This window comes from Aphelocoma coerulescens, chromosome 2 (assembly GCF_041296385.1).
Source record: "Aphelocoma coerulescens isolate FSJ_1873_10779 chromosome 2, UR_Acoe_1.0, whole genome shotgun sequence".
NCBI classification, from domain to species: Eukaryota; Metazoa; Chordata; class Aves; order Passeriformes; family Corvidae; genus Aphelocoma; species Aphelocoma coerulescens.
Genome location: NC_091015.1, coordinates 92,991,026 through 93,017,652, shown reverse-complemented (window position 1 = coordinate 93,017,652; position 26,627 = coordinate 92,991,026). Strand labels below are relative to the sequence as shown.

The 26,627-nt window shown below is 37.5% G+C and overlaps 1 protein-coding gene across 15 annotated transcripts in view; it reads right to left on the bottom strand.

Moving 5' to 3' along the window:
• SEMA5A (semaphorin 5A) overlaps positions 1-26,627 on the bottom strand; it is a 318,019-nt gene that overhangs the window by 183,534 nt on the left and 107,858 nt on the right. For 14 of the 15 annotated variants that reach the window (XM_069004052.1, XM_069004056.1, XM_069004053.1 and 11 more), the window contains 2 exons: positions 15,594-15,693; positions 2,665-2,710 (listed from right to left, as the gene is read on the bottom strand). In XM_069004052.1, the coding sequence (XP_068860153.1) occupies positions 2,665-2,710; positions 15,594-15,693 (146 nt within the window). Of the gene's footprint in view, positions 1-2,664; positions 2,711-14,755; positions 14,882-15,593; positions 15,694-26,627 lie in introns of those variants that run through there. The other variant, XM_069004062.1, reaches the window with a different exon arrangement.

Sequence of the window (26,627 nt, the reverse complement as noted above, 5' to 3'; positions counted from 1 at the left end):
CTTGCATTTCAAATGGATGTCTGGTTTTGGTTTGGGTTGTTGTTTTTTGGTTTTTTTTGTTTTGTTTTTTTTTCCAAGAAAGATTATCTTGTGTTTCCAAACTATTTTCCAGGCACTCACTTGTAAAAGACAGGACATTTTGGACCAAAGAAATTTTTTGAAAAGTTTGCAAAGAAGGAGTCATTACTTTAATTTATTCCTTTTTAGAAAGCTTTCCTATGACAAAACTGTATCTGATAATCTTGCAAAGTCTGATAATACTTCAAAAGAACACTTTATTTATAAAATGCCTATATTTCCAAAAACACACAGAAATTTGTAGACAAAGTATTTTCAAATACGCTTTTGCTATAAATATGAGATTATTACTGCTGCAGTTTATTACACATAACATGAAGCCTATTGTCTTCCCAGTGGCAGTGTGTGCACAAAATAGCATATTCCAACAGACACTTAAGCGTGACAGATGAGGAAATGAGCTTAGATGAAAATAACTGAAGTGCGTCAATGGTCAAAAATTAGTTTGAGGCATTCCCTTTATTTTCCAGAAAGAAAAATACAATAAGTAAGATTCAACTGATGAATCAGTTATTAAAAAAAAAAAAAAAAAAAAAACAACAAACAACAAAGTGCCAATGCTAAGAAAATAAACAGTTATAAAAGTCTAATTGAAAATTGTAGAAAAGGAGGATGCAAATTGTTCCAATTTGCTTCCATGCTGGAAGTATTTGCTGTGAAAGAGGAAAAAGTCAGTAATTTTTCTCCTGTTTCCCACACACAATAGCAAAACTAGAGCTTGAGCAATTTTCTAAGACAATTAAACAACAGGTATACAGACTGTCTTGTTTCTAGCCTTCTTTTTCTTGCTATTGAGCTATGCTGAAAGCTTCTATCATAGCTAGCACTTCACTGTGTGCGTTTTCTTCCAGATGTGAAAACATGGTTTATTAGATTGTGAAACATCTGCATGTTTTTACAAAAGCTGGCTCATGAAAAAAAAAAAAAATCAAAGCAAGCAACATAAGTAGAAGAATTAAATGAGGATTTTTTTATATTATTACTATGACAAAAACTGTGTGAAGAAAAAGAAATGGTAAAAAAAATTTCTCCTGTCCATAAGTGAAATATCAAAGTGCTCAGTCCCTTGGTAAATAAATGCTAACTAGCACATGCAGTTAAACCACAGCAAGCTTTATTTCTCCCCTGAAATTCCATCATTCTCTTTTGCAAGGATTTCATACAGCCTCTGCTTTGCTTCCCACTTTTCCTCTTGTCTTTTTCACCCATAATACCAGATTACACGACAAGACCTGAATGTATTGTTTAGTTAGTTCAGGAATCCTGAACAATTCACCCTACAAATTAAAGCAAAGGCCTCAGTTGCCTCACAGCTGATTTTGAGCTGCCAAAACTGGCACAGCCAAGGAAACACTTCTTTTGGATAATGGCTGTCCTGGGCCACTCTAATAGAACTATAAAGGAAATAGAGACAAAGAAGAGGAAGAGATCTGTGAAGGACAAATATGAAGGAATCATAATGGTAGGCTTGAAAATGAGGGAAAAAAATTGAATACTACGTGTAGAGATAGTAAAGATATGCTGGTGAAAGAAAAAAAAAAACAACACTTTTGATTTAGAAACACAAAGATTTGTTGAAGAATGTTAGAAGATACAGAGACAAACCAGTGGTGCTACAACACTGAAGACAGAATAAGAAACTTTACCAAAAGTCAACTTGAGAAGACTGTTTAAAGGCTTCTTAACATGCATAAGACTGAAACCCAGTAACCCACTACAACATCAACACTATGATTTCTGTGCTCAGTTTGTATTTTTTTGTGGCTTGGGATAAGAAGGGGTCTGGTTCAATCAGTCAGCACAATTACAAACCTCTGTAATCCGCAGAATTCTCCCTCACTAGTGAATTCAGTCTACTAATACAGGTCCTAACAGAGGAAAGTCATGAACTTCTATCTATGAATTAGCAGGATAAAGTACAATGGCACCATCAGAGACCTCTGAGTGCAGCCTCTCAACAAGAACCTTTAGGACTTAAATTATTGGCCAGGATATTGAATATGGCACAGAAGATGAAAGCGGACAGCCTGAATTCTATATATTAAAAGTGCTTGGTGTGTCACAGCCTTAAACACCAGCAATGAAATTGAATATTTATTAATATTGCAATTTTGATTAAATATAAGCTAACATCAGATCTTGTTTCTAGTAGTCTAGGAAGGCAAATAAAGTCAACAAGCCTGATTAAAGCATACACAAGTTGTTTTACAAATCACAAGTACAGCCTTACCTGGATGCCTTTTACTTTTCTGTATTCAGCTGTAGAGAATTACTTCATTAATTAATAGGGGTAGTACTGAATCTAAAGGTAGTTAATTTAAAATTATATTAATGAAGACTATGAAAATCCACTCTAACAAAATCACATCATACTAAGGCAACATCAGATCTGTATGTCCTGGGACAAAGGCTGATCTGGAATTAAAAGGGATAATATGACTTATGTAATAAAGGGCCAGAAAAAGGACAAAAACAGATGCATATTTATGTGCAGCTATGAAGCTTATGAATATCTTTATTATCTGCCTTAAAACATCTGGTTACCTTCATCTTGCAGAAGAAATGAGGAAACAGAAATAAACATACCTGTATTAGAGAGAGATCCTCAAGCTTCAATCTGAAGAGGTAGTTTCTGGGGTTAAAAAGATAGCAGACAAAAATGAATTGTTACTAATATTGTTAATAATAACAATATTACTTTTACAATAAATAATTATTTATTGTTAATAAATAACAACATTACAATACTAATATTGTTACTATTATTATAATAAATAATAATATTTATTATTACTAATAAAAAACTCAAATGTTACCACTGTTTAAATAAAAACATAATTAATGATAATAAAGGCAGAAAAAAAGTTAAAAGTGACAGGTATTCAGAACTTCAAATTCTTTCAGAGGCTGTCTTAACATACAGCCCTTTGGGCTAAGGACTAAGCTAATTTCTAAAACAGATTTTCAGTCTGAAGGACTGGCTGAACATGAATAAAGTAGGTATTTATGCTGCATGCATGTACATCTGATTCATTGCTCCAGTCTTCCTTTAGAATCCATGGGAAGAAATACACAGTGCTTTGGCAGATTCATGACACCAGTGTTGGATATCTTTATCAGAATACGTGGACAGGCAGATTAAAGCTCTCCATTTCTCCCCACAAAGATGGGAACCTCATGCAATTAGCTCAGCCACATATATGTAAAGTTTGAAGCAAAGGATCCCAGTATGATGGTGAATCTGTACAAGCCACGGAGTTTCCACAATTTTGAGCAAAGTCCTGCCATATGTGGTCTAATTTCTTTGAAGCCTGAGATTCCCACAGCAGGGGCTACACACAAACCAAACAAGCACACTTTTCAAAAGCCTGTGGATTTATTGCAAAAATATTTCTCACTCCACTTTTTCTCTATATCAGCATCACTGCACCTACAGAACTTGGGGGGAGTCCAGGCAAGCCACAAGCAAGACATATTCCTCCTGCACCATTGTTTTCTTTCTTTCTTAGCTCTTATCACACCTCTTTTTCTTCTTTTCATTATTCAGTTTTTTTACTGCATCTTCACAGAAATAATACTCTTCAGTCCTCTTCTGCCTAATTTTTACCTTATCGAAAGCAATTCTGATTTTCCAATGTTGCTTCAGAGTGATTATGTTTTAGAGATGAAAATAGAAAGGATTTTAAAAACAATAATATAAATTACTTCAATCTTAATTTATTCATAACAAATCTGTAACATCAACTTATGAGATTTTTAAAAATTCACTTAAGTAACAAAAAAACCCCAGAAGATAGAGATGAGTAAAGTTAAACTTTAAATATTTGCAATTTTCAAAAATTATCTGCAATATTACATCCATGCAACTGATAGACGTGCAATCAAAATTAAAATTAGGCCACATTTCTTGAGATAATAATTCTAATTCTTTCCAAAGAGATACGAGGTATTGTTAATGGGCACAGAAGCTCAGGACCTATAGTTTACATCCCTATTAATTTTTTTAAATGAGACAGCAGGGAAGGGGAGAAGAACAAAACCAAATTGCATCTATCTCAGAAACACAACCACTGTCATGAGTATCTTTATGTATGGACTCTGGGAAACAGCTTTGTGCTGTTTATTTATTGACTCTGGTACATATATGGTCTACTCAAACTGTTGCTTTACAGGAACCATGTCACTAGTCTTTCCTTGGAGTATTGCTAAAGAGAATGGAGAATGTGGGTTATTAAGGGCAAGAATTCATGTTAAAGTAAAATAAAGACAGAATATTTATTATTAGACAGATATAAAATACTTGGGTTTGAGTCATGAAGGGACCTGAAGTGGATAAACAAAGAAAACAATACATTGCACACCAATGTATACACAAAGCTTCACCAAGATACATGCAAGTGGACTTGAAAGACTTTCACCAAAACACCAGGAAGCAACGCGTTATAGTCTTTCTAACACTTCTACACCCTCTCTGTAAAGACAAAAAATACCTTCACTTCTGCAGAATTTCTTGCCCAGAAGTATTCAGCCGGGAGCATAAATCCTTGATCTGCTCCTCATCTCTGTGCATTTAAACTTCCATCACCTATCACTGTACTTCTTTCACACCGATATCAAAGAAACCGACCTCACTGCTGTTGCAAAACAACTTCTTTTCTTCCAGAGAAACTGAAATGTGTCCTCAGCAGGTATAAACTGCTTTCTTAACTCAGTGGTATGAGACTCACAGGAATGGCACATAAATGCCCCATCTCACTCTACAAATAAATGCAGTCTCTGTTGCAGAATATGCGAGCAGACAGTCTGGTCTCAAACATTTAGTTTTTGGGTCAGTACTCAATACAGTGTCATTTCAATCACTATGTGTACTTCATCTTCAGATATCTGCTGAAAATTGATGCCTGATGAGGCCTTTTTAGGACAGATTATCAAATTATTAATGTCTTTTTATCGTCTTCCATTCTGACATCATTTCAGCCTATTAAAAAGTAAGCTGCTGTCCCAATCTGTAAAAATTCTAAACTAATAAATGCACACAGTGCCAGCCTGAAGAAAAACAGACACTCAACATTTTTCTTCTTTTACTTCCTAGAAAATGAGATTTTTATCCTACTCAGTAGAGCAAAACACTTCTACACATTAATATATTCAGTGTGAAATCAGAAAAATTGACCCTATAAGTGTTAGGGAGACTAAAATGTCTATATTCATGCAAATGATCGAGAGGCAGAGCTAATTAGTATACATTTTTCAATTTCCTGTGGCTGCCAATAACCAATTAAAATATTTTGAGCTTTATAAAGTCAGCAGAAAGAAAATTAAATAAGAAAAGCAATGTGCAAGAGACAGTAAAAACACCTTAGCAACATAAACTGGGCAAATGGACAGAACAGACTGACTGTGACTACATAAATAATGCTGGGCTAAGTGGCAAACTAGCACTCAGAGAGCAATCAGAGCCATTCCTACCTAGATGTGTCCACATCAGTAAAACTTGCAGGACTACATTTAGCTTTACAAAATCAAAAGTTTAACATTCTACAGCATGCACCACTAGCATGTGAGGACTCGTTCAGAAAGCATATATATGAGAAAAAAATCTAAAAGAAAAAGAAAAAAGCATGACAGTAGAAAAACACATATCAAATGTAGTATTAATAAATCTGGCAGTCCAAAGAAAAAGTCAATGACAATTTTCATGACAAGTGCAGAGCCATTATGCTCCTCACGGGACAGGTGACAACACTTTTTCAACGTGTTATTGTGATTATGCCCTGGACTGCCATTTTTCAACCTCCGTTCAGCTTTATTCCAGTGCATTTATGCTTTGAAGGCAACAAAGGATGAGAAATAAAAATGACATTTCTGAAGCACAGATACGACCTCTTAAAACACAGCCCTGCTTCTTTTCCAAATATGGTGCCAATAAGCAAGACAAATACAACTTTGCACGCTGGAACTAAACTGATTTGACACTGGCGGTAATTGGCAAATTTGTTTCCATTTGGTGCTTAATGAATGAGGAAAGCAAATATGTTACATAAATCTGCAAACAGAAGGACGCTTAATGAGAAGAAAACACAACTAACACTGAGATAAAGCAGCATCCTTTACTCCTTCAGAGATCCAGCATGCAGGAAGCATTTGCTTTACATTCACAGCACTGAACAACTTTTCTAGCTCAGCTGTTATAACTAAAGCCTGTTAGTCAAGAGCCTGTTCAAACCCAAGGGTGAAGACTTCCACCAGTATCAGTGGGAACTGAATGAAAGCACCCAAAAAGCATGCTCCAGTCACCTCCTTCACAATAATATATTTCAATCTATCGCAGTGAGTACATTCAGTATGATTACAACTAAAAGTATAAAACTAATCTTCCGTATGTCCCTGAAGAAGTCCAAGTAAAAAACAATTGAAAATGCATAAAGATTCAAAAGTATATCTTGTTAGTTATGGTTGTTAAATCCAGTTTCTTTGTGAAACTGCAAGCTATAAAAGCTGAATAAAACAACAATAAACACTCTTGCATTAGACACAGACATGAATTAGAACATTAAGATGGCACACACAGTTCAGGAAAACATGCATTCAAGATCAAGCCTTTTTAAAAAAGATGGCAAGATATATATCATAAATAGCAAAAAATCTCCACAACCCATCCTAAGCCTCCACACGTATCTGCAATTGAAAGCCTAAATCAATAAATAGGGGTTTCAGCAAACTCAGACACTCAAGGTATGACCAGACACGCTGCCAAATCTCCTGGAAATAAACTAGCAAAAGATTACTTCCTGTTCACTTCTTTCAAGCAACTAATTCACATGAAAGAAGAAAATTTTATTCAATTCACTGGGAAAAAAAAAAGTAAGACTGAAAATGTGAAGTATAAACTCCACAAGAGTCAACTATTGAGCAAAATTTCAAAATTCCACAATTAAGATGGCAAAGTTCTGGGTGAAAACCAATTCTAATTTTGCAATATAGTAAAGTCAGCAAGTGGAAAGAAAATTTTAAAAATAGTTAAGAATAGGACAAAAGCAGATAATCAACATAAATAAAACTATTATATAGAAAATTTATTTTATTAAATCATGAATCTATAGGAAAAAAAATCTCAAAAAGCCAAGGATGATACATCGGAAATAAAAGAAACCTAATCCAAGTGTTCTTGTTGAACCATTTATTAAAATAGTCAAATTACAATAACAAAAAGCAGAATGGCCAGAAGTAATAAATTATCTTCATTTTGAGTCAAATGGAAGCCTCAGCAAATGAGACTAATGAAATGAGAGGTTACTGATATATGCTAAAGATGTGAAAACAGCATATGCACAAAGATAAGTATTTTCAGACTAGTAGGTCACATTGATCCATCCTAAAAATTATGGAGAAGTGATTTCTGTTGTTCTTATTGCTCTTTTTAACTAATTTCTAAAATTACAGGTTTTCTTGAGGAATGAAGACTAACCATGTTTTATTAACATTCAAAATGACAAAGGGAAGACTCACGCAATCATAAGCTGACCAGTGAGACAATGAGCTTGTCAAACAGAGTAAGAAAAACACTATGGGAGTCAATTAGGAAAGAATCCCATTAAAAATTAAATTAATCCACTCAAGGGTCCTGTAAAATCTGATTTCCTTCTCTGATGCTTTCTCCTCTGGATGAGTAAATCTTACTTTGCTTCCCTGTGGCTCCTCATACAGCCTCAGCAATGCTGGAGATCACAGAACACAGCACTCCTGCATGGCTGTTCAACAACAGCCGGCCATCACTTCTACATATTTCTTGCCATGGGCTTCTCCAGAAAAAGCAGGAGGGTACCAGGGACCCCTGCAGCTCTGGAGGTCACACTGCTCCTGAAGTCATGCCATGTCATCTCAAACTTCCATTAAATTTTCCCTGTTGGCCTTGGCTTCTCACAAACAGCCCTCAAGTTCCCCAGCTGCCAATGGCCCTGCAATATTTGACACCTGTCTGCCTCTGATACATGCAGGTCAAGGATGTTCCTGAATATTATCCTTTAGTCCAGATGAGTTTGTGAGGTTATTCAGCTATTTATTTAGTAAGTTGTTGTTGGGTATGATTTTATCCTGAAGTATCAGCTCAACCAAAATGTTAATCCTTTATTTCATAAGTGTGGCTAACAGAATCTTTAATACTTTTTCTATTCCTGAAACACATATGTCAAAGTACATGCCCCCAGTTCTTCTATTTTGGCAGATATTACATATACTGTACAGTATTTACTCAAATTAAGAGCCATGCAAATTCTGTGTGGTCTTGTTACCTTTCATTGTTCAATATATTAATCTTCTGTTTCTTTTCAAGATTAATTTGAAATTAAATTTAAATGTAGCTGTTACATCTCCTCCAAAAAAACACTGATAATGGAAATGGGCTTAAAACCAGAAATTTTAAGACAGTTCAAACTTTTTGTGGTCTCCTACTATGGTAATCAACTTGGGCACATAAAGTTTCCTTGAATTGTTGGAGCAGAGGGTGGGAAAAAGGTCAGGAGGAGAAAGTAAAGAGTCTAAAGTATCCCAAGCTTGGATATTTTCTTTAGTAACTTTTTTTTATTAAGAAAATAAACTGCAAAGACAAAAGGTTCAAATATTATGTGAGTCACATTAGTGCTAAAGCTACTAAAAGGAAGGAGAATCTAAGCTTGACGGCCCAAATTATCAAGGCTAGCCTTGAGTTTCCCTCTGCGATCATGCCCTGGTAGACTTCTGGCAAAGCAGTTTGTTTCCAAGAGAGCCCTTTCCCTCAATGAAAGCTTGCTGTACATAGAAAATTCAGAAGCAGGATTCATACCAGTGTAACATGAAGTCAACATTTCCCTACATAAAACACAACTTTGCTCCCACCAAAGAGGAGACAGTCAGGTGCACAGTATGACTGCCCTGCGCTGTTAAATTTTCTGGTTGGACACTTGGAATGAGGACTGAGACCTACACACCTACTGCATCCAAGCACCCCTCCCACAAGAGCAGTGCAGCCTCTCCAGTTAATCCACAAGGGTGCTGTAAATCATGCAAGGCACAGAAGTTTCAGAGGCAGTGTGTATACATTAAGTCATGACTTCATTATATACAGGTACCTTTAGTACACCACTCCTCTGATATAATTTCTAAAGTTGGCTTACACTGAAATAGCAGCATTCTCTGCCAAAGAAGTTCCATTTACCCCTATAGTTTCTCTTTTGTTCTTACCCTGAGTCAGCTCCAGGGCTCCTGTGATGATGCACCGTGTCAGCTACTCTAATTAAAATGCCAAGATGTTAAATCAGCACAGGAAAGGAGTGACTTTTGTGGAGTTAGTGAACTGACTAGTGTCACTCTGCAAGCACTGGTGCAAAGAACAAGAAAAGTGCAGAGTGGAACCAGGCATGATCAGGAAAGGTATGAAGCTTTTAAAAATATTCAGGAACCTGCTAGCAAGGTAGAAAAGACAAGCAGTAGGGGGAAAAAGACCTACCTCTTTATGCAGCAGTAAAATGATAATTTCTCATAGATTTAGCATTAAACCATACATCAGATTAGATTAGCCCAGTCCAATCAGTGGAAGGACAGACATTGATTACCCTGAATCGAGTGTTAAATGAGCAGTGAAACCCAGATGGATGTTCAAAGAACACACTACCAAATCCCTGTGCCTGTATATTAACATATATATGTAGCCCTCAGAGCATCTCATTAACAAGAAGCTCTCAGATTCTCCTGCTGGGAGCAGACAACAGCAAGAAGCCAACCTGTACAGTTATTTATTTCTTTATTAGAGATCCTTAAGACACTGTTAATGAATCCTTTAATTTGCCTTTCTGTTATTATGGCAAGTAGTGGTAATGGTTCAAATTAACGTTCCCAAACACACATCTAATTAAGTGAGAAGGCATACTGTTACAGTCCTTCATCAGTGAGATAAGGAGTGACTGAGGCAATAAGCCACCTCTAAGCAAGTTATAATCCTAAAAAGCAGGTTTAATTAACTTGCAGGAGAACATATAGAAGAAAGCCACCACTATTAGGATACTCTATGTAAAAAAAACAAACCAAAAAAAGATATGTCTAAATATATATTAGCCAACTAAAAAGAAAGTTGAATAGCATTGAGACCTATTTCTGATAGTAACTATATCATTTAAAAGTATAGCTGAGCTAGCCCAACTTGAATTAAAAAAATAAAATTTTCCACATTTTAGGAATTAACTCAATCCAGGGTGCTACCAGTTCAAAATTTCAAGTACAGGAGGCTTGGGAAAAGAGGAAAATTTCATTTTCCCTTTAAAAATAGACATAATTATTCTTGCACAGTTTGAATAAAATCACTAAAAAAAAAGATAAAATTAAAAGTCGCAAAAAAAGGAAAAAAAAATCTTGTCCTTAGGTACTGGGTTCAAGACATGCTTCTAGTCAACTCTTGTTTTGCCAAAATGGCTGGAATGCTTTTAGCAATTTTTGATTTATAAAAACTAGAGCTGCTATGTGTTAAGTACATTGTCAGGAAATGAAGAGGGGAAAAAAGGAAATGCACAATTTGCCTGGGAAATTCACAGACTGTTGTATCCTTCCCCTACTCTGGTCTTCTCCCCCTTCAACTGACCTTTCCAAAGAAACATATGGCAAAGCACTTTCATGCAGCAAAGAAGGCAAGGTTGTTCTTGGAGAAATGCATGAATCTTTATGCTCACTGGTATTTCAAAATACAGAAATCACTACAGTATTTTATTACATGCTAAATCAGTCCACCACGTAACACACAGAGAAATGAAATATTAAAATATTTTATTAGAATTTATCAGAATAAGATAAACAAGCAGTCTCTCATTTCCTTGAGCTTACTGAGGAGCTAATGCCCTGAGAGTAATCCTTCGCTGATGCCACTTAATTATAAAAGTAAATTCTGCCCTGCCATATGGGTTGGCTTTTTTCTAAGAAAACAAATGAATTCCCGAGAAGGTTTCAGATTGCAATAGAACTCATTTATTTTTATCTGCCAGGTCACATACAATATTAAGAACAATGCCTGGGGCAAATTTTAAAGTACAGTTTCATGGGAGCATGGATTGCATGATTAATGTGAAGGTACACACTAGTGGTGGAGTGGTACCGTTCACAGATTGCTCCTGATGGTGTAAGGAAATTGAAACACGGCTACAAGACTCCAGCTTAACCAACTCAATACCTATAGGAGAACTGGATGTTTTGCAGAACAAAAAAAAAAAAATTATCCACCAGTGAAAACCTTCTCACAAGGAGAGGAAGACAACCTGTGGAAGCTGGGGCTAGGGATGGGGGGAACAGATACAAACAATCTATTTCTGCACAGCAACAGAATGCCCACGGACATCAGAAGACCACCTTTATTTCCCAAACTGGACAAGCAAGACTAACCTTAGCAATGTAGGACAAGTAATTACCTTCCCAGTTATTGCCTGCTATGGTAAATACCATGGAATAAAGTCCCTTGCATATTTTTAGAGATCTCAATATCAAAATTATTTCTGTTCTTATTTTTTGCCTCAGCAAAATGTGACAGAACTCATTGTTTCTTGACTAAATTACCCATGGCCAACTTACACTATTTAGTTTTCTGTCAACACTACTGTTCCATTTACACTGCTACAACCTTCCCTAGATGTTTTGATGGATTTGTGGGCAGGCACTGTGCACACGCAGAGTCTTTGTTATCCTGCACTACAATTCCAACCTCATTCTCATGTGCCTTTTAGCAGTCCTTCCTTACGTTTATAACTAATTTCAGTTAACCCTGCTCAAGCATATATAAACAGAATAATACACACTAACAAAATTTAAGGTCTCCCAAGAACCTTGTGCAAAGAGATCAAAATTTCTCTATCACTCCAGGAGCCACCTTTTGGGGCATCATAGGATCATACCTGTCTTTCCACATAGCTGCATGGCATTGGCAACCCCCAACAGGAATGCAGTCTGGATCCCAGGAGGGATCTTTGCTACCATTCTCAATAAGACAAATTGTAAATATCATTAGATGCTGTAGAACTTCAAAAATGAAAAAGAGTCACCTGCAGTGAATATCAATAATGGAAAAGGGATTTAAAAATTTCCAATAGTGTCAAACTTTCACAATAGTATTTGGTTTGGTTTCTAAGACAGAGGAATTTGAGAAGACTTCATTAAACTCCATTGAGGTGGAAAAAATCAATTACGAACAGAAGCTGAGCCAGAACATAGCTCCTGGCAGCGAATACCACCAACTTACTAAAGCAGAATCCTGAAGGTGCAAGGATGGGGTGGGCTGATCCTGGTTGAAGACCAAGTACTCACCAAAACTGCTCTATCCCTCCCTTCCTCAACTGGGCAGGAAAAGAAAATACAACAAAAGGTTCATGAATTGACATAAGGACAGGGAGAGATCACTCACTGATTACCTTCAGGGGCAAAATAGAAACAACTTAAAGAAATTAACTAAATTTATTACCAATCAAGATCTGAGTAGGATAAGAGAAGTAAAAGAAATCTTAAAAACACCTTACTCCCATTCCTCCCTCCTTCCCAGGCTTAACTTCATTCCTGGCTCTTTACCCCCTCCCTGCCAGCAGCACAGGGAGACAGGAGAATGGGGGTTATAGTCAGTTCATTGCATGTTGTTTTGGCCATTATTCCACCTCAGGAAGAGGAGTTCTTCCCCTGTTCCAGCATGGGGTCCCCTCCCATGAAAAACAGTCCTCCAGTCCTCCTTTTCCAACATGGATCCTTCCCACAGTCTACAGCTCTTTACAGACTGCTCCAGAATGGATCCTTTCCACAGGGTGCAGTCCCTTGGGAACACACTGCTGGTTCCTCCACAGGGTCACAGCCTCCTTTTGGCATCCCCCTGCTCCAGTGTGTCTCCTCCATGGGCTGCAGGTGAATCTCTGCATACCCATGGATATCCACAGGCTGCAAGGGGACAGCTGCTTCACCATGGTCTGTACCCCAGGCTGCAGGGGAATTTGAGCTCCAGAGCCTGGAGCATCTCCTCCCCTTTCTCCTCCACTGACCTTGGCGTCTGCAAGGCTGTTTCTCTCAGTTTTTCACTCCTCTCTTCTGTGGACATAACTATTTGTGCTCAGTAACTTTTCTACCTTCTTAAATAAGTTATCACAGAGGCATCACCACTGCTGATGGGCTCAGCCTTGACCAGCAGCACATCTGTCTTGGAGCCAGCTGGCATTGGCTCTGCTGAACATGGGGGAAGCTCTCAGCAGCTTCTCACAGAAGCCACCCCTGTAGCTTCCTTCCATACCAGAGGCTTGCCATGCCCAGTACACTGTTCTTGTGTGGATGCTGGACAAGTAAATCATAATGTGAGTACTTCTCTTGGCAGTGTAATATAAGTAGAGTAATAGAAGAGTAATTAGAGTATTATAAGTTTATTTGTACCTTTGTCATGTGCCCCATTTCCCATTTTCTGTCTCTACCAGTGACTGGATAGCAAAGAGAAATCCACGCTAGAAGGCCACAAATGATAATTTTCACAACTGAACAGGAACTTTTCACTGTTCAGATCTTACTGAAATCATGACTAACACATGATAATTAGTTTTTCAGTACTGAAGTGTTAGTACAAGAAGACAATAATAAAAAAATTGAAATATTCTAAGAGAAATAACCAAGTATCAAAAGATACTACAGGAAGAACCAATTAACAGTGCACTCTCTTCACTGTCTTTACAAGAGCACAGTTGTTGCTTAGGACAGAAAATTAATTCTTCAAATGGCTCTTTGAATATGTGAATCCAGTGAGGCAGATGTTCAAGAAACTTGTACTAAAATTTTGTCCACAAGCCATAGCACAAGTATGGTAATTTTAATGCTCTGTTCAGATGGCCCTTCTGCTTAAAGAACAGAAAGCTGTGTAGTGAAAAGGACATACTGATATCAGTAATATATACAATTAGAGAAATCTGCTGACAAGTTTAGTTCTTCTAAAGTAAGATCTCCATGGCCAAACACAACAACACTGGAAAGTTTAAAATTTAGAATTGAAATGCAGAACAAAGAAAGGGAAAATCTAATAACTTCAATGAACAAATAACAGACAACTATACTGAACTGCGTAAAACAAATTTTCTGTTGTAATTTTAATAACCCTGAATATTTTTAATTTTTCAATTTTAATCAGAATGAGATATAAAGCTCTGAAGCAGCATAAACTTATAGTAAAAAGAAATCTTCTGATGAATGGGATCTTTTTTAAAAAGCAGAATTACAGCTGACATTTTTTGTGGTCACTGCTTATTCAACAAAATCATACAAAGCTTATCCTACAATGATTCAAAAGTCTTCATCAAAAGCACCAGTCTAAATGAGCTTAACTTCTGCTCAGATTTGGACCCCAGATTAACAGTATGGAGAGGAAAAAAAAAGAGAGGAAGGAGGGGAAAAAGGGAAAAATATTCTTTTCTCTTTTTGAACAGCTATTGGGATATTTGTACAGAGTGCACTGATCCAACACTCACTTCCATGGGGCTGGGGAGAGGCTCAGAACTCTTAGGGTGACAGTCCTCATGGAGTAGCACCAGTTGATAACCTCACACCTCGTTTCATTTGGTAGCTTACAGAATTGAAAAATCAACACGAGGACACAGAATATCCCACTTCATGTGGCCTAAAGATATAAAAATATATATATACACACACATACCTATTTCCACACTCAGAAAGTTTTCTCCTGTAGATAAGCAACTTCCACTGGCCCATGGAAAAAAGTTTTCTTGCGGTGCATTTTATGACTCTGCATTTTGAATCTCATTTTCAGCTAAGGAGCAAACTGGGAAACAGAAATATATTCCAATGCTAAACCTAACAGACAAGTGAAGTGACTAGAACTTTGTTAGTTCAAAAATAAAATACACTCAGAAGGCAGGTGAGAATGATAAGTTTAGATGGTCAAATTTTTTTTGGCCAGCCAAGTTGTTTTACTGAACCTCATATGCTGAGAGAAAAAAAAATAGTACTCAAGAACTGTCAGTGCTTCAATGTTGAGATCTACGACAGTGTCACTGTTGATCACAGCTTGCAGGGTGCTCTCCTGCTGTGCAAACAGTGACTATCACCAACTCTACCACTAATTCTGCAGTCTTGAGCAGATCGCTCCTGGCGTTGTAGTGAATAATTATTAGAAACATCCCAACACAAAGAGCCATATTGTAGCCAAATTTGGGATCATCCTATGCTTCATGCAATGGCAACTTTTGTCACATGCTTGTTCTACCCTATGCACCCAAAGACTGTGTATCCAGGACAGCCCTCCGAAAAATTAGGATAGTGTAAGCTGTTATGAACCTTGATACCGGGCAGGCAGTCCATCTTTTAACTCTGGTCAGGGATAAGAGAAATAAACATACATAACATTCAGTTTAATGGGGCTAGAAGGCAAGGGAGTCACACAAGAGCACACTGATATTGGAATTTGGCTAAATATTGCTTATCAACAAAGAACAAAATCTGGTGCAACACAAAAAGGAAAATAGATTTCTCACCTTGCTCCAGCAATAAGCTCTTTTTGTCCTGGGTCAAATGTTAGCTGTGAGAAGTCCACAGCATCTTCTGCTTTGAACACGTGTAGCCAAGGGGCAATTTCTAAAAACAATCAAGAAATACAACTTTTACTATAAATGTTATAGGTGTAATACATCAGGTGAACCATTAAATTTGCAGATATTTTGTGTGGGTCTGCAAGTTTTCTCCTTATGGTCCTCTAAGGAAACATAGGAGACTTTCACCACCATGCCATTTAATTTATAATACAGGCCTGCAAAATATATAGGGCAGCCACCTGATACATATTTGAATCAAGTATCCATATTTTGTCCTGAATTGTTTTTCCTCCTCGGGTAAAGCGGAAAACACCACAATATAACTGCAATTCACTGGTACATACTCTAGCAAAGGTAGATGAAATTTCCATGCATCAAAAGCAGCTGAAGACTAGAGGGTTTTTTTAGTTAGCTATTTAGTTATTTATTTTCTTTTAAAAAGGATCTGATTAAGTAAAAAAGCAATGAGAAAAACAAGCAAATTTGACTTTTCATCATTTTCACAATAAAAAGGTTGAGAAATGAGGGATGAAAAAGGAAAAATGCTTGACATTCATTGAACCTTGCTGTTTTCACCTCCCTTTCTCAGACCAATTTAGTGCTACATTAAGTAGTGCAGACAAGCATTTGAGTTGCTGAAAATCATCAAGGGGCATTACTTGTATTCAGAATACAAACTTATTCCTACTTTCAAACTTAAATATACATAAATAGTTGCAAATCAAATCTTTAAATATTTTCATTACTAGTAGATCTTTTTTCCATTCATATCATTAACTAGACACACAACAGATTGGCTAAATAAGCACAGTATTTTGGGAACAGAGCAAGATTTTTTTTTTTAATTTTACTTCTTTTAAATTACACACAGAATACATAAAATTGCTGTAACAATAGAAATGGCTCTCTAAAAACAAAGACCAGTTGTACAAAAACCTCATCCTCTAGAGTTCTGCAATTCCCAGGACATTGACTGAAGCTTTTTTTTTTTTTTTTTTTCATGTAGTCACAAAGCAGTGGTCTGGAATTTACGTGAAAGGTGAAGAGGGCTATGTGTGTACAGCACAACAGGCTTTGGAACTGTCTGTTTGAAGACTACACATGTGAAACAGTCAATTAAAAGACCAAAGGTGAGCACATGGTCATGACCATTTAGACCATGGAGTCAAAAACAATCCCCCTGAGGGTGCTGCAGAAGTGCAATTTTTGATACTGCTATCATCAGCTGCAGCTCAGGTTAACAACATACATTCTAAGCTCTCTTCTTCACCCATGAGCATATTTTTGCTTTCGCAAATGTCTCAGTTGAAATAATCCATGTCTGGTGCCTGTTTCAGGATGATTTGTTCCTAATTTAAAGTTTTAGCACAAGAGAGCTATCCATGGGCCCAAGAGAAAAATGTTATTCTGTGTCAAAACGTGTTCAGCCATTGCAGACAACCATTAAATGCACTGTGCGGAAGCTGTATCATCATACACTTTGGAAAAACAGATGGAACTATGAAGTAGAATCACTTGGATGTTAGGAAAGTAACTTCTGCATTTTTAATGTCAGTCTGTATGCATCTGGGCAATTTCAGGCTCGCAATGCCAGTTTGTACTTGTTCTGCAGTACTTGCAGTTAAATTCACTGTTGATTTCCATCTGCATTGGATAGGTGCTCACACCAGGATTCAAACACTGGGAGGGAAAGGGGATGTGGCCACATATTAGATAACTGTGATTACAGCTACCATCAGCTATTACTGCAGATGCTGTGCAGAGAACCCAGCAGGATTGTGAGGGAGGAAAAACACTCATCTACATTACAGGCCTGTATAGCCTTATATATACTTACTTATCTATATTTATTTAAATACATATATAAGACTACACAGGCAAGCATAAAAGAGGTGTTTCTTAAATTTTTTGTACTTGATTTTGCAACCTTAACTTTTCAATCATGCATTTAATATGAAACAACCAATTGCAAAGTTCCAAAAAGTTAAGAAATTAGGTAGGACAGGAAGATGAGGAAATCCAGAGGTAAATCATGAAGAATCTCACTGGAGAAAGAAGATTAAAAAAAAACAAACCAAAAAAGAGAGAACAAAACAAAAACAAAGTCTGACCCACTGTGGAAACATCAGTCTCTGAAAGAGAGACAAGGCAAGCAGCTGAGAATGGAATTACCTCAGCTCCATATTGGTAGGACAAGTGAGACCCAGGGTCCTCTGAAAGAAGAGGAGAGGAGTGGCTCCCCACAGCCTGGGAGGCCAGGGACAGTTCAGTGCACAGAAGTATTGCAGTGCCAGAAGAGCACAGGGAAGACTGAGATTCAAAGACTCAATTCTCTTCCACTTGTCCTGCTGTCTCAGCAAGACACAGTAAAGCTTCAAGGTACATCAAGCAGGTGATTGAGACCACTTCCTGGTTTGGAGCAAGGGAGCAGGGGACAGGCAGGGCAAGGCAAGCCCAGGCTAGAGAAAAAGAATGAGGACTTGCTAAGAAATCTCTCTGAAATCCAATTCCCTTCCAAAATATAAATTATTTTATCCTGTCTTTGTTGCATTAAGCAGTGTTCTTGCTTGAGGGAATAAGGTCAGGAAGAGCAAATGTCTGCTAGAGCTCTTTTTTTCCAGAAAACACTCTGAAACTCTCTCTTGTGTGTCACTGTGGCAGCATGTGTCACACAGAAATATGCATTTATGAGATAAAGCTACAACTTCATGATACTTCCGTAAGGGAAAATGAACAAAAAAAACAGCGCCTGCAAAAAAAAAAAAAAAAAAAAAAAAAAAAAAAAAAAAAAACAACCAAAAAAACCCAAATACACTAAAGCTTATGTAACTAATTAATAGAATAATTAAACTTCTTTTCACCAAAACATTGAAATCTAGCTCAAAACCCATTGGTGAAACAAGACTTTTTAGTTTTGCTATGACTTATCTCCTTAGAGACAAAAATTCATAATTAGCTATTAAAGGCCTATAAATTATTTTTCTTCCAATTAAATTGTAAGGGTAAAGTAGTAAGAAGCAATAATTTCAATTTATTAGTGGTTTTCATGCAGATGCAACATGACAAACTTTCCACAACAACATAGCTGTACATTTTGTGTACTACAACAGCACAATAAATAAATAAATGTGCAAGGCAGTTAAGCTGCCTTGCCAACACATAACCTGATTGCGTTGTTGGTCACAGGTGACAAACAGCAACATCCCTACCCTTTCCAATCCTAATCCTCCCCTTCCTGGCATTCCCCTCCCTTTCCTCTGCCTTCACTTCATGTGAATTACAGTAAAAACACCACGCCCTTTATTGACTTCTCTCTTCTTACACCTGACACTGAAAACACTTATTGAAACACACCTTCAGCCTGGATTTGTTTTTCCTTTAACGCTACATAGGCATGTTTGCCATTCTGCAGGAATTGGTCTAGGACTTAAAGCTGTCCAGGGAAAACTATCATGGTATAGATGCAGTCATGACAACAGCTGATCACCAACACACACTAGGTCCTTTAGGTACATTCAAGACATACTTTAACTTAGAAGCAACAAACAAAAAAAAATTTATTGTTATTATAGGACTGAAATCTTCAGGCCTTGTAACTCAAAAACATTCCCAAAAGAAACGCTTTCTCATGGAACTAAAAGATGGACGTTGAAAAAAAATCTGAGAAAGCTACAGCTCTCTTTCACACGCTGGGAATCACATGTTATGGGTTTTCCTGGGGGGGTTCAGGTTTTGGAGGTGAGGGTTAATAGCTTAGATTTAATATAAAACAAAGTTTGTCGTGGTTCATAAATCAACAGCAAAGCAAACACACCAAATTCCACTCAGCTCCTAGGAAAGGTCAAGGAAGTCTCCTCAAGAGGTTTAAAGACAAAGGAGGGTAACTATCAAAGCTGGGGAGAAGGACATTAGATACTCATATTAAAAAAAAAAAACAAACTGAAAGAGCAGAAATCTGTCTCTATTTTACTTTAAATTTAGTATCTGCCCAACAGGCCATGGCTTGTTTGGTTTACATTGTCCAAGGACTTGCCAAGGGTTGAGCTCTACAGTTCTTTGCAAATGAAATTGCAAAGTTGTCTCTAACCTAAGTTTCATTATTCAGCACTTCAAAGTAGAGCTACAGTAAACAGTAAAATAAATTGAGAAATTACTTACAAGGAATAGAGTGTCATGTTTAGAACCAAATTCAGAAGTGATCTTTAATAATAATACAACTTGGCAAATAACAAAGTCAAAAGACAATAAAGACCTCCTGATTTCATTTAAAAATTAACACAGATATTAAAAATTTCAGTAGTGTTTATGGTGTATGTATGTGACACCTCATGCCATGGTGTCCTTTCTGAAAATAGTGAGCACAAAGTTAAATATATGCACAGTAGCACCTTCTTGAAGAAACCCTGTTAGCAAAATAACAACAACAATAGCAATAATAATAATAGTACCACAACAACCATACCACCACAGTAACAGCAACAACAACAATAACACCACAGCTGAAAACTAGCAGATTTGCAATATTAACAGAAGTCTCTGGGTGGCATCAGTACGACAAATTCACTAATCTTATCAGAAGAAAATTAGAATATATTTCTGCATGCTAAAGTTATTTTATAATTAAATGTATCTAATCTAGGGATAATACAATAATCCCATCTTCCTGAAGCTGTATAATAATTTTAGCCTAAATTAGATCTCTTCCTGTGATACTCAAGTTACACTACGATCCTCTTCAAAGGCAGCAAGACATGTCAGAAGTCTCTCCAGGGATGTGCCACACTGCCTCCGTTACATCACCCCCGGTGCCCTGGTGACAGCCCCATTAACCCCAGAGGAAATCTATTAAGCAAGGTGTCAGGGCTGGCAAGAGGAGATCCACCTGTTCAGTGTGTCCTGTCTGGGGATTTATTTGCAACATTTGTGCTTGAAGGACACAGTTAGGAGCGCTTGAAAATGCTCTGCTGTGACGTCAAGACTCCACAGTCTCTATCTTAAAACAAGACTTGAGAAAAACAAGATTTTCTTCAGCCATTTCTGCACAACATTGGTATCAATTCAGCATGACTGTTAAGTTCTCATTTTAAAATTCCATTATATTGTAAATATATCTGTGAATAATAAATTCACTCAGAACCACTTCAGGATAACAAGCATTGCTCCATGTTGGGAAAATAGGCAAGAAAAATGGTATGACAGAGCCTGTTGCAGAATCTTTTATGATTCACTTTTGTCTACACTTTTTTCTTACACTTCCAATCGCCAGTCTTTCTTACCTCTTTTACACTGTATTTTCTCCTCACAGAAATATACTAAACACACCCTTGCTGGTAAGTCATTGACTCACTGCAGATGAAAGGAAAAAAGGCACCACAGCTCGAGTGAAGAAAGGAAATACGTGCAAACACTGTTCCACAGGTTCCAACAAAAAGAGGACTCCATCAAGAAAGTTCAGCAAAAGAACAGCTGTATTACTTCTGAAACCAATCACAATTCACACCCCTGCTTATCAGAAAGGGGCTAAAGCCTAGTTTGTCAAAAGTATAACTTATTTTTCTAGAACTTATTCAAGGCATGTGTTGCTCAGCATTTCTGTGCAACGACTCCATGTTTTAAATAATTTTGATCAATAAGTTTAAAAAAAAAAGTCAATACTGGGTAGAAAGCAGCTATAGCTACAAACATGTAATGACAATATAAAATATCATATACAGGTGGTTTTCTCCCTCAGGTGAGCTTCTGAAAACACAGCTGCAAACAAACTTCTAGATTAGGCATCACGACTTGAGTGGTTGTCATTGTAATGGAAAGAAACCTACACTGCACCTGAACAAACTCCTCAGGCTGCTGTGAAGCTCCACTACAACTATGGTGGTTCTGTTACTGGTACAAAGTGTGTAAACCCATGCAAATGCACGTTATTCTTTATCTACTCATAAAGTCTTTACATACTTGTAAAGTCATGCTTTATTTTTCCTTACTTTGAACCAAATCACTATTCTAACCTTAGCTCAGCTCTGTTGCTAAACAGGCCAGAGCAGACTTTTCCCAATGGGTTTATTCCTGTTGGATGCATCAACCATGAAATCATTAAAATTTCTTTTTCTTTTGAGAAAGAAAAATCAAAGATATGACCAAGAAATCATAAACAAACAAAAAAACCCCCTCATCTAACAACAATAATTAACACAGCAAATATTTTTTTGATATCTTTTACAGAAAAGATTTATTCTAGGGGTTACAATACTCCAGCAAAACCAATATGCTAACTATACTCATTTCTAAATCTAAGCACAAACATCTGTCCTGCTCTTCTTCCATAAGGCCCGTAGTAGAAGCCAAGCACTTGGAAGACAGCAGCTCACTGCAAAGCAGAGAAGGCCTGCCCATTACAGGCTGCTTTTCCAAAAGCTTTCATTGCAGACATATGCTTTCTATAGGCAGCGTTATGTTGGTAGATCTGCTTCCAGGACCATATCCCTACTGAGCTTTACAACCTTGACTGCTTATGCAGTCTGCTTATGCTCACTGCAGAACTGCATCCCCATGGTGACTGGCTTGCCCATGCTGTGGAGATTTACTCCACAAGAGGACTGGAGAAAATCCCACAGGGAGATTCTGTAGAGTGACCCTTGCCTAGGTTGTACATCCAGAGGTGCTATGGGATGCAAAGCCTGGCACACCCAATACAATTACAGCCCTGGGTCAACACTCTGGGTATTCATTAACTCTTTTTACATGGCTGCTAATGCTGTCCTCCTTTAGTATGCATTGCAGGGGCAGACAAAACAATTATTAATGCATCCTACAATAGTAGAGCCTAAAGGTAGGACCAACACTTCATTTTGGTTCCAGAGTTGAAGTTACATAGAAGGAGCAAGAAAATACCCAAGTAACATGGTATAAAGTACTAGGCACACATATACACCACGAGGATGAGTTAAAAGGCACCAGGAAGGTGCTTTTTCTGTAATTTTTCATACACAAGAAGAACAAACTACTGCATTGAGAACCTTAGCCAAATAAACAAACATGGAAAAAGCAAATCTCTAACATTTAAACCTCACAGAAAGAGACAAATGTTTTCTAGAAGAAAAAGTAAAAAGTGAGAAGACAATCCTAGCTCAATGTTCCAGCAAAATTCCTGGTCCACCCGTTACTAGAACATAGTTGGCATGTCCACTTTTTCATGGATAAGGTACAAACATCCATATGTCAGGCCTAAGGAGGGCCATGGATGTAAACAGATCTAATGGTCTGTGCTACCAGAAGGCTCCAACAATCTAAATGGAGTACACCAGAAGCAGGCTGAACACAACATATGCGGACAAGAGCACTAGCTCAACAACAAGAAAACAACATCACCCGACACCATTTTATGCTTTTCTGTAAAATGAAAGGATTATGACAGATGGAGCTGTTACTGTACTCAGTATTGCACTTCAATGAAAAAGACATTGCACTTGCAATACAGAACTCATTTATACCAGGGCTGTGTACAGAGTATGTGGACATCATAACTGGGACGGGAGAAAATATATGTTTATATGTTTAGTCAATCCCTTATTTTTAATAAAATTGAAAATTAAAAATATTTCTTATAGAAATTATGAATATGTTTTAATCTGAATAATTCATTGAAAAATATAGACATTCTGTGTCTATTAGTGACACAGAATGTCTATATGTCTATAATCACAATTAGTGATTAGACAGTAGGAACTCTACAGTTTCCAAAACAGGTATCCAGGAAGATATAAGAAAACAAAACATCTCATCTTCCCGCCAGGGAAAAAAAATAAAAATTTTGTTTAGGCAGAGTTATTTAATGCAATCCAATCCTCTATAAAGGAAAAGATGAAGTTACAAAGTTGCCCAGAATGATTAAATCAGCAACCACAAACTAAAAGATTCCACTTTTAAGTCTTACCACATTACATTTGGTTCTCCTTTGGAAACATGAAAACATGTCAGATCTCCATCTGCAGTTCAGAGCTCATCTTTGCTTATAGGGAAGGGAGAAGAAAAAAAGAAGAAAAAGGAAAAATAACCAACAAAAAGACAAAGCAACCTCAAAACTACAGATCCCTTTCAAGATGCAGTATTCTGGAGGTCTCTAGATCACATAAACAAGTCACCTGCCTTCCTTCTACTAACCAATACAAGTTAATACAGTCCTGAAGCTTGCTTTTCCATACAAGGAGAACTGCAGAAGCCAAGAAATAAATATCTATATTTAGTGTTATCTAGAAGCTCTGCTAGCTTCTCGCGCTCCCCTCCACTTTAAATCATTTATAATAAAACAAATCCCAAGACCATAAACCTCTTGATATTTTCCAGAAAGTTCACCACCTGTTTACTGCACATTCATTTTATGAACAGCTATTACAGCTTCAGAACAATTTTGGAGGTAATGAGGCAGGGCTGTAAGTAATTTATTATTAATGGAGAAAGGCGAAAATGAAGCATACTTCCTACAGTTCATGTTTCTTGACTTTAACTGTGAAAACCTGAATTTCTTTCTGAAGGCTATGGTAAACTTACTTCCTTCTGCCCAGCTACTCCCATCTTTCATTGATTCTGTCACTAGGCACAAAGTGGCTGCCCCAGCTACCTGTCTACTGCTCTCTAGGCAGGGTAGAAGCAGTCACAGCAGTGGCCCTGCCCTGGTTCCCTCACCTGTTTTTACAATCCACTCTAACCTTCAAGGTCTAAAATCTAGCCTGTATTCCTGTTTTCTTTGCCCTGCCAGAGCTCCCCCAGCTAGAAGTACATATTGCTGCATTCTTATGTGTGTGCATATGTCTATTACTGGGATAATTAAAGGGAATTTGGGTTCTGACTGTCTGTGCCCTCAGGGAAGAGACAGGAACATCTGCTGCAATGCCTACTTATTTCTTATTTTTCTGAACAAGAGTTTGGAATTGTTTATGCTTCATTGTTCAAACACACATATTGCATACAAATATAAGAAAGTGTAAGGGAAAAAAGACTGAACCCCCACCTAGATAAAAGTGGTTTCGGTGCTACCAGCAGAGTCAAAAACCACTGACTTCACACTTCACCCAGCACAGAGCCCTAATGCTCTTCCCAGGGGGAGCAGCTACTCCTTACAGTTACCAGCTGTGGCCCCTGTGCTGCTGCTGCCAATCTTCCTGAATGTGACGGAGGGACAGACCGACCACGAAAAACATTTGACATCCTTAGTCATGCACTCTCTTCAGAGGGGTTTAATCTTTCACATTTTAACACTTACATGCTGGCTTTGGCAGCCAGCCAAAGAATTCACTTTGAAGGAAATCATGTCGTATAGTTATGGGAAATCAGTATTTAGTCTCAAGACAGAGTTTTGTAAAGAAATCTGCTCAATTTTAATACATGTATTGTAGGGAGCAGAAACATAAAGCCAACTGCCCACAGACAGTTATGCCCTGGTATTTTTGTTGAAAATATCTATGCTTCAATTAGCAAGACTTTTTTCTGGAATTGACCATCTTGCAACAATGCATCCTTACTTATGTTGTCATATGAACATACTAAACATTTTTATTTACATTGTTTCAGCAAAATAAAATTTGTCGATCCTATCAATTCTGCCCAATTTTATGGGCACATAAAATATTTTCATGTCTGACGATATTTCATGAAAAAACACAAAACTCAACAAAATAAGACATATTGTAACACAAAGGGTGTGGAGAGCAAAGCCTGACACTAATCTTTGCAAGAGTTTGGAGATCAAAGAGGAATATACTCCCCACCCCCTCCATTCCTCTACCACAAAAACAAAAAGATGCCCCAAAGCCAAAAAAGAAAAGAAAGCAACAAGCAAGAAAAAGAAAAGGAAGAACCACAACACTACTATCAACACTTCTCTTTGTAGAACTTACTTTTGTTCTAAAAGGCACTGTTAAACTCCAGGGTTTTGCCACTATTAACAACTACTTTAGTTGATTTACTGTAGAGCTGGTTGTAACATGGTCACCTCCTAATTCTCAGAAATGGTACAAAAGAGTGATAAATCCACCAAAACAAAATCTGAAGTGAGCACTGGAAATGGAAAGACAAGCTTACGACAAGTTAAAGTTCGGTCCAGCCTGAATATGACGAATTGTCACGTAACATCTACCATGCTCAGCTGCACAAAATCAGCTGCTACCCACGGTCCAACAGTCTTGTCAACAGCAGGCAAACACTGCCACAGAAGGAAGACAGGGAAGAAAGCATGTGAAAAAAAAAAAACACTTTGAAGAAGCACTGGCTATGGTTCTCTATTTCCACCCAATCTATGCAATAAACAGAAAGTGGCTTGGTAAGGTTATTTAAGAAACTAAGAAGAAAAAAAAAAATTAACTAATGTTTTTCTTCCCCACCTCTTAAGATTTCTTGGAAATTTTAGAGCTCCAAGCAAGGCCCAAGGATGGGCCAGGGTTTCCCCAATCTCTCAGCCAAAGTGAAAAGGCAGCAGAAGGTGACATTCAGTGATAGGCAGTAAGGGCAGCAGGTGCCATCAAGGGACTGCAACACAGGCCCCATAAACACTGCACAAGATCTGGAAGGGAAGACCACTGGAATGAGTATTTCCAGTAACTGTGTCACTACCAAGTATGAAAACAAAGTTGTCCAGGATCAGATGGCCAGTAACTGCAGTTGTTGACATCTTTTCTGAACTAGCAGTCTAGGATACTTAGAATTAGAGAATAGTTTGGGTTGGAAAATATCACTAAGACATCCAGCAACTGTTAACCCAGCACTGCCAAGGTCACCACAAAACCAACTCCCTAGGTGCCATGTCTCCATGTATCTCAAATACATCCAGGGATGGCTACTCCACCACTTCCCTAGGCAACCTGGCTCAACATTCAACAATGCTTTCAATGAAGAAGTTTTTCCTAATATCCAATATAAGCCTTCCCTGACACAAATTGAGGCCATTTCCTCTTGTCCCACCACTTGTTACTTGGGAGAAGAGATCAG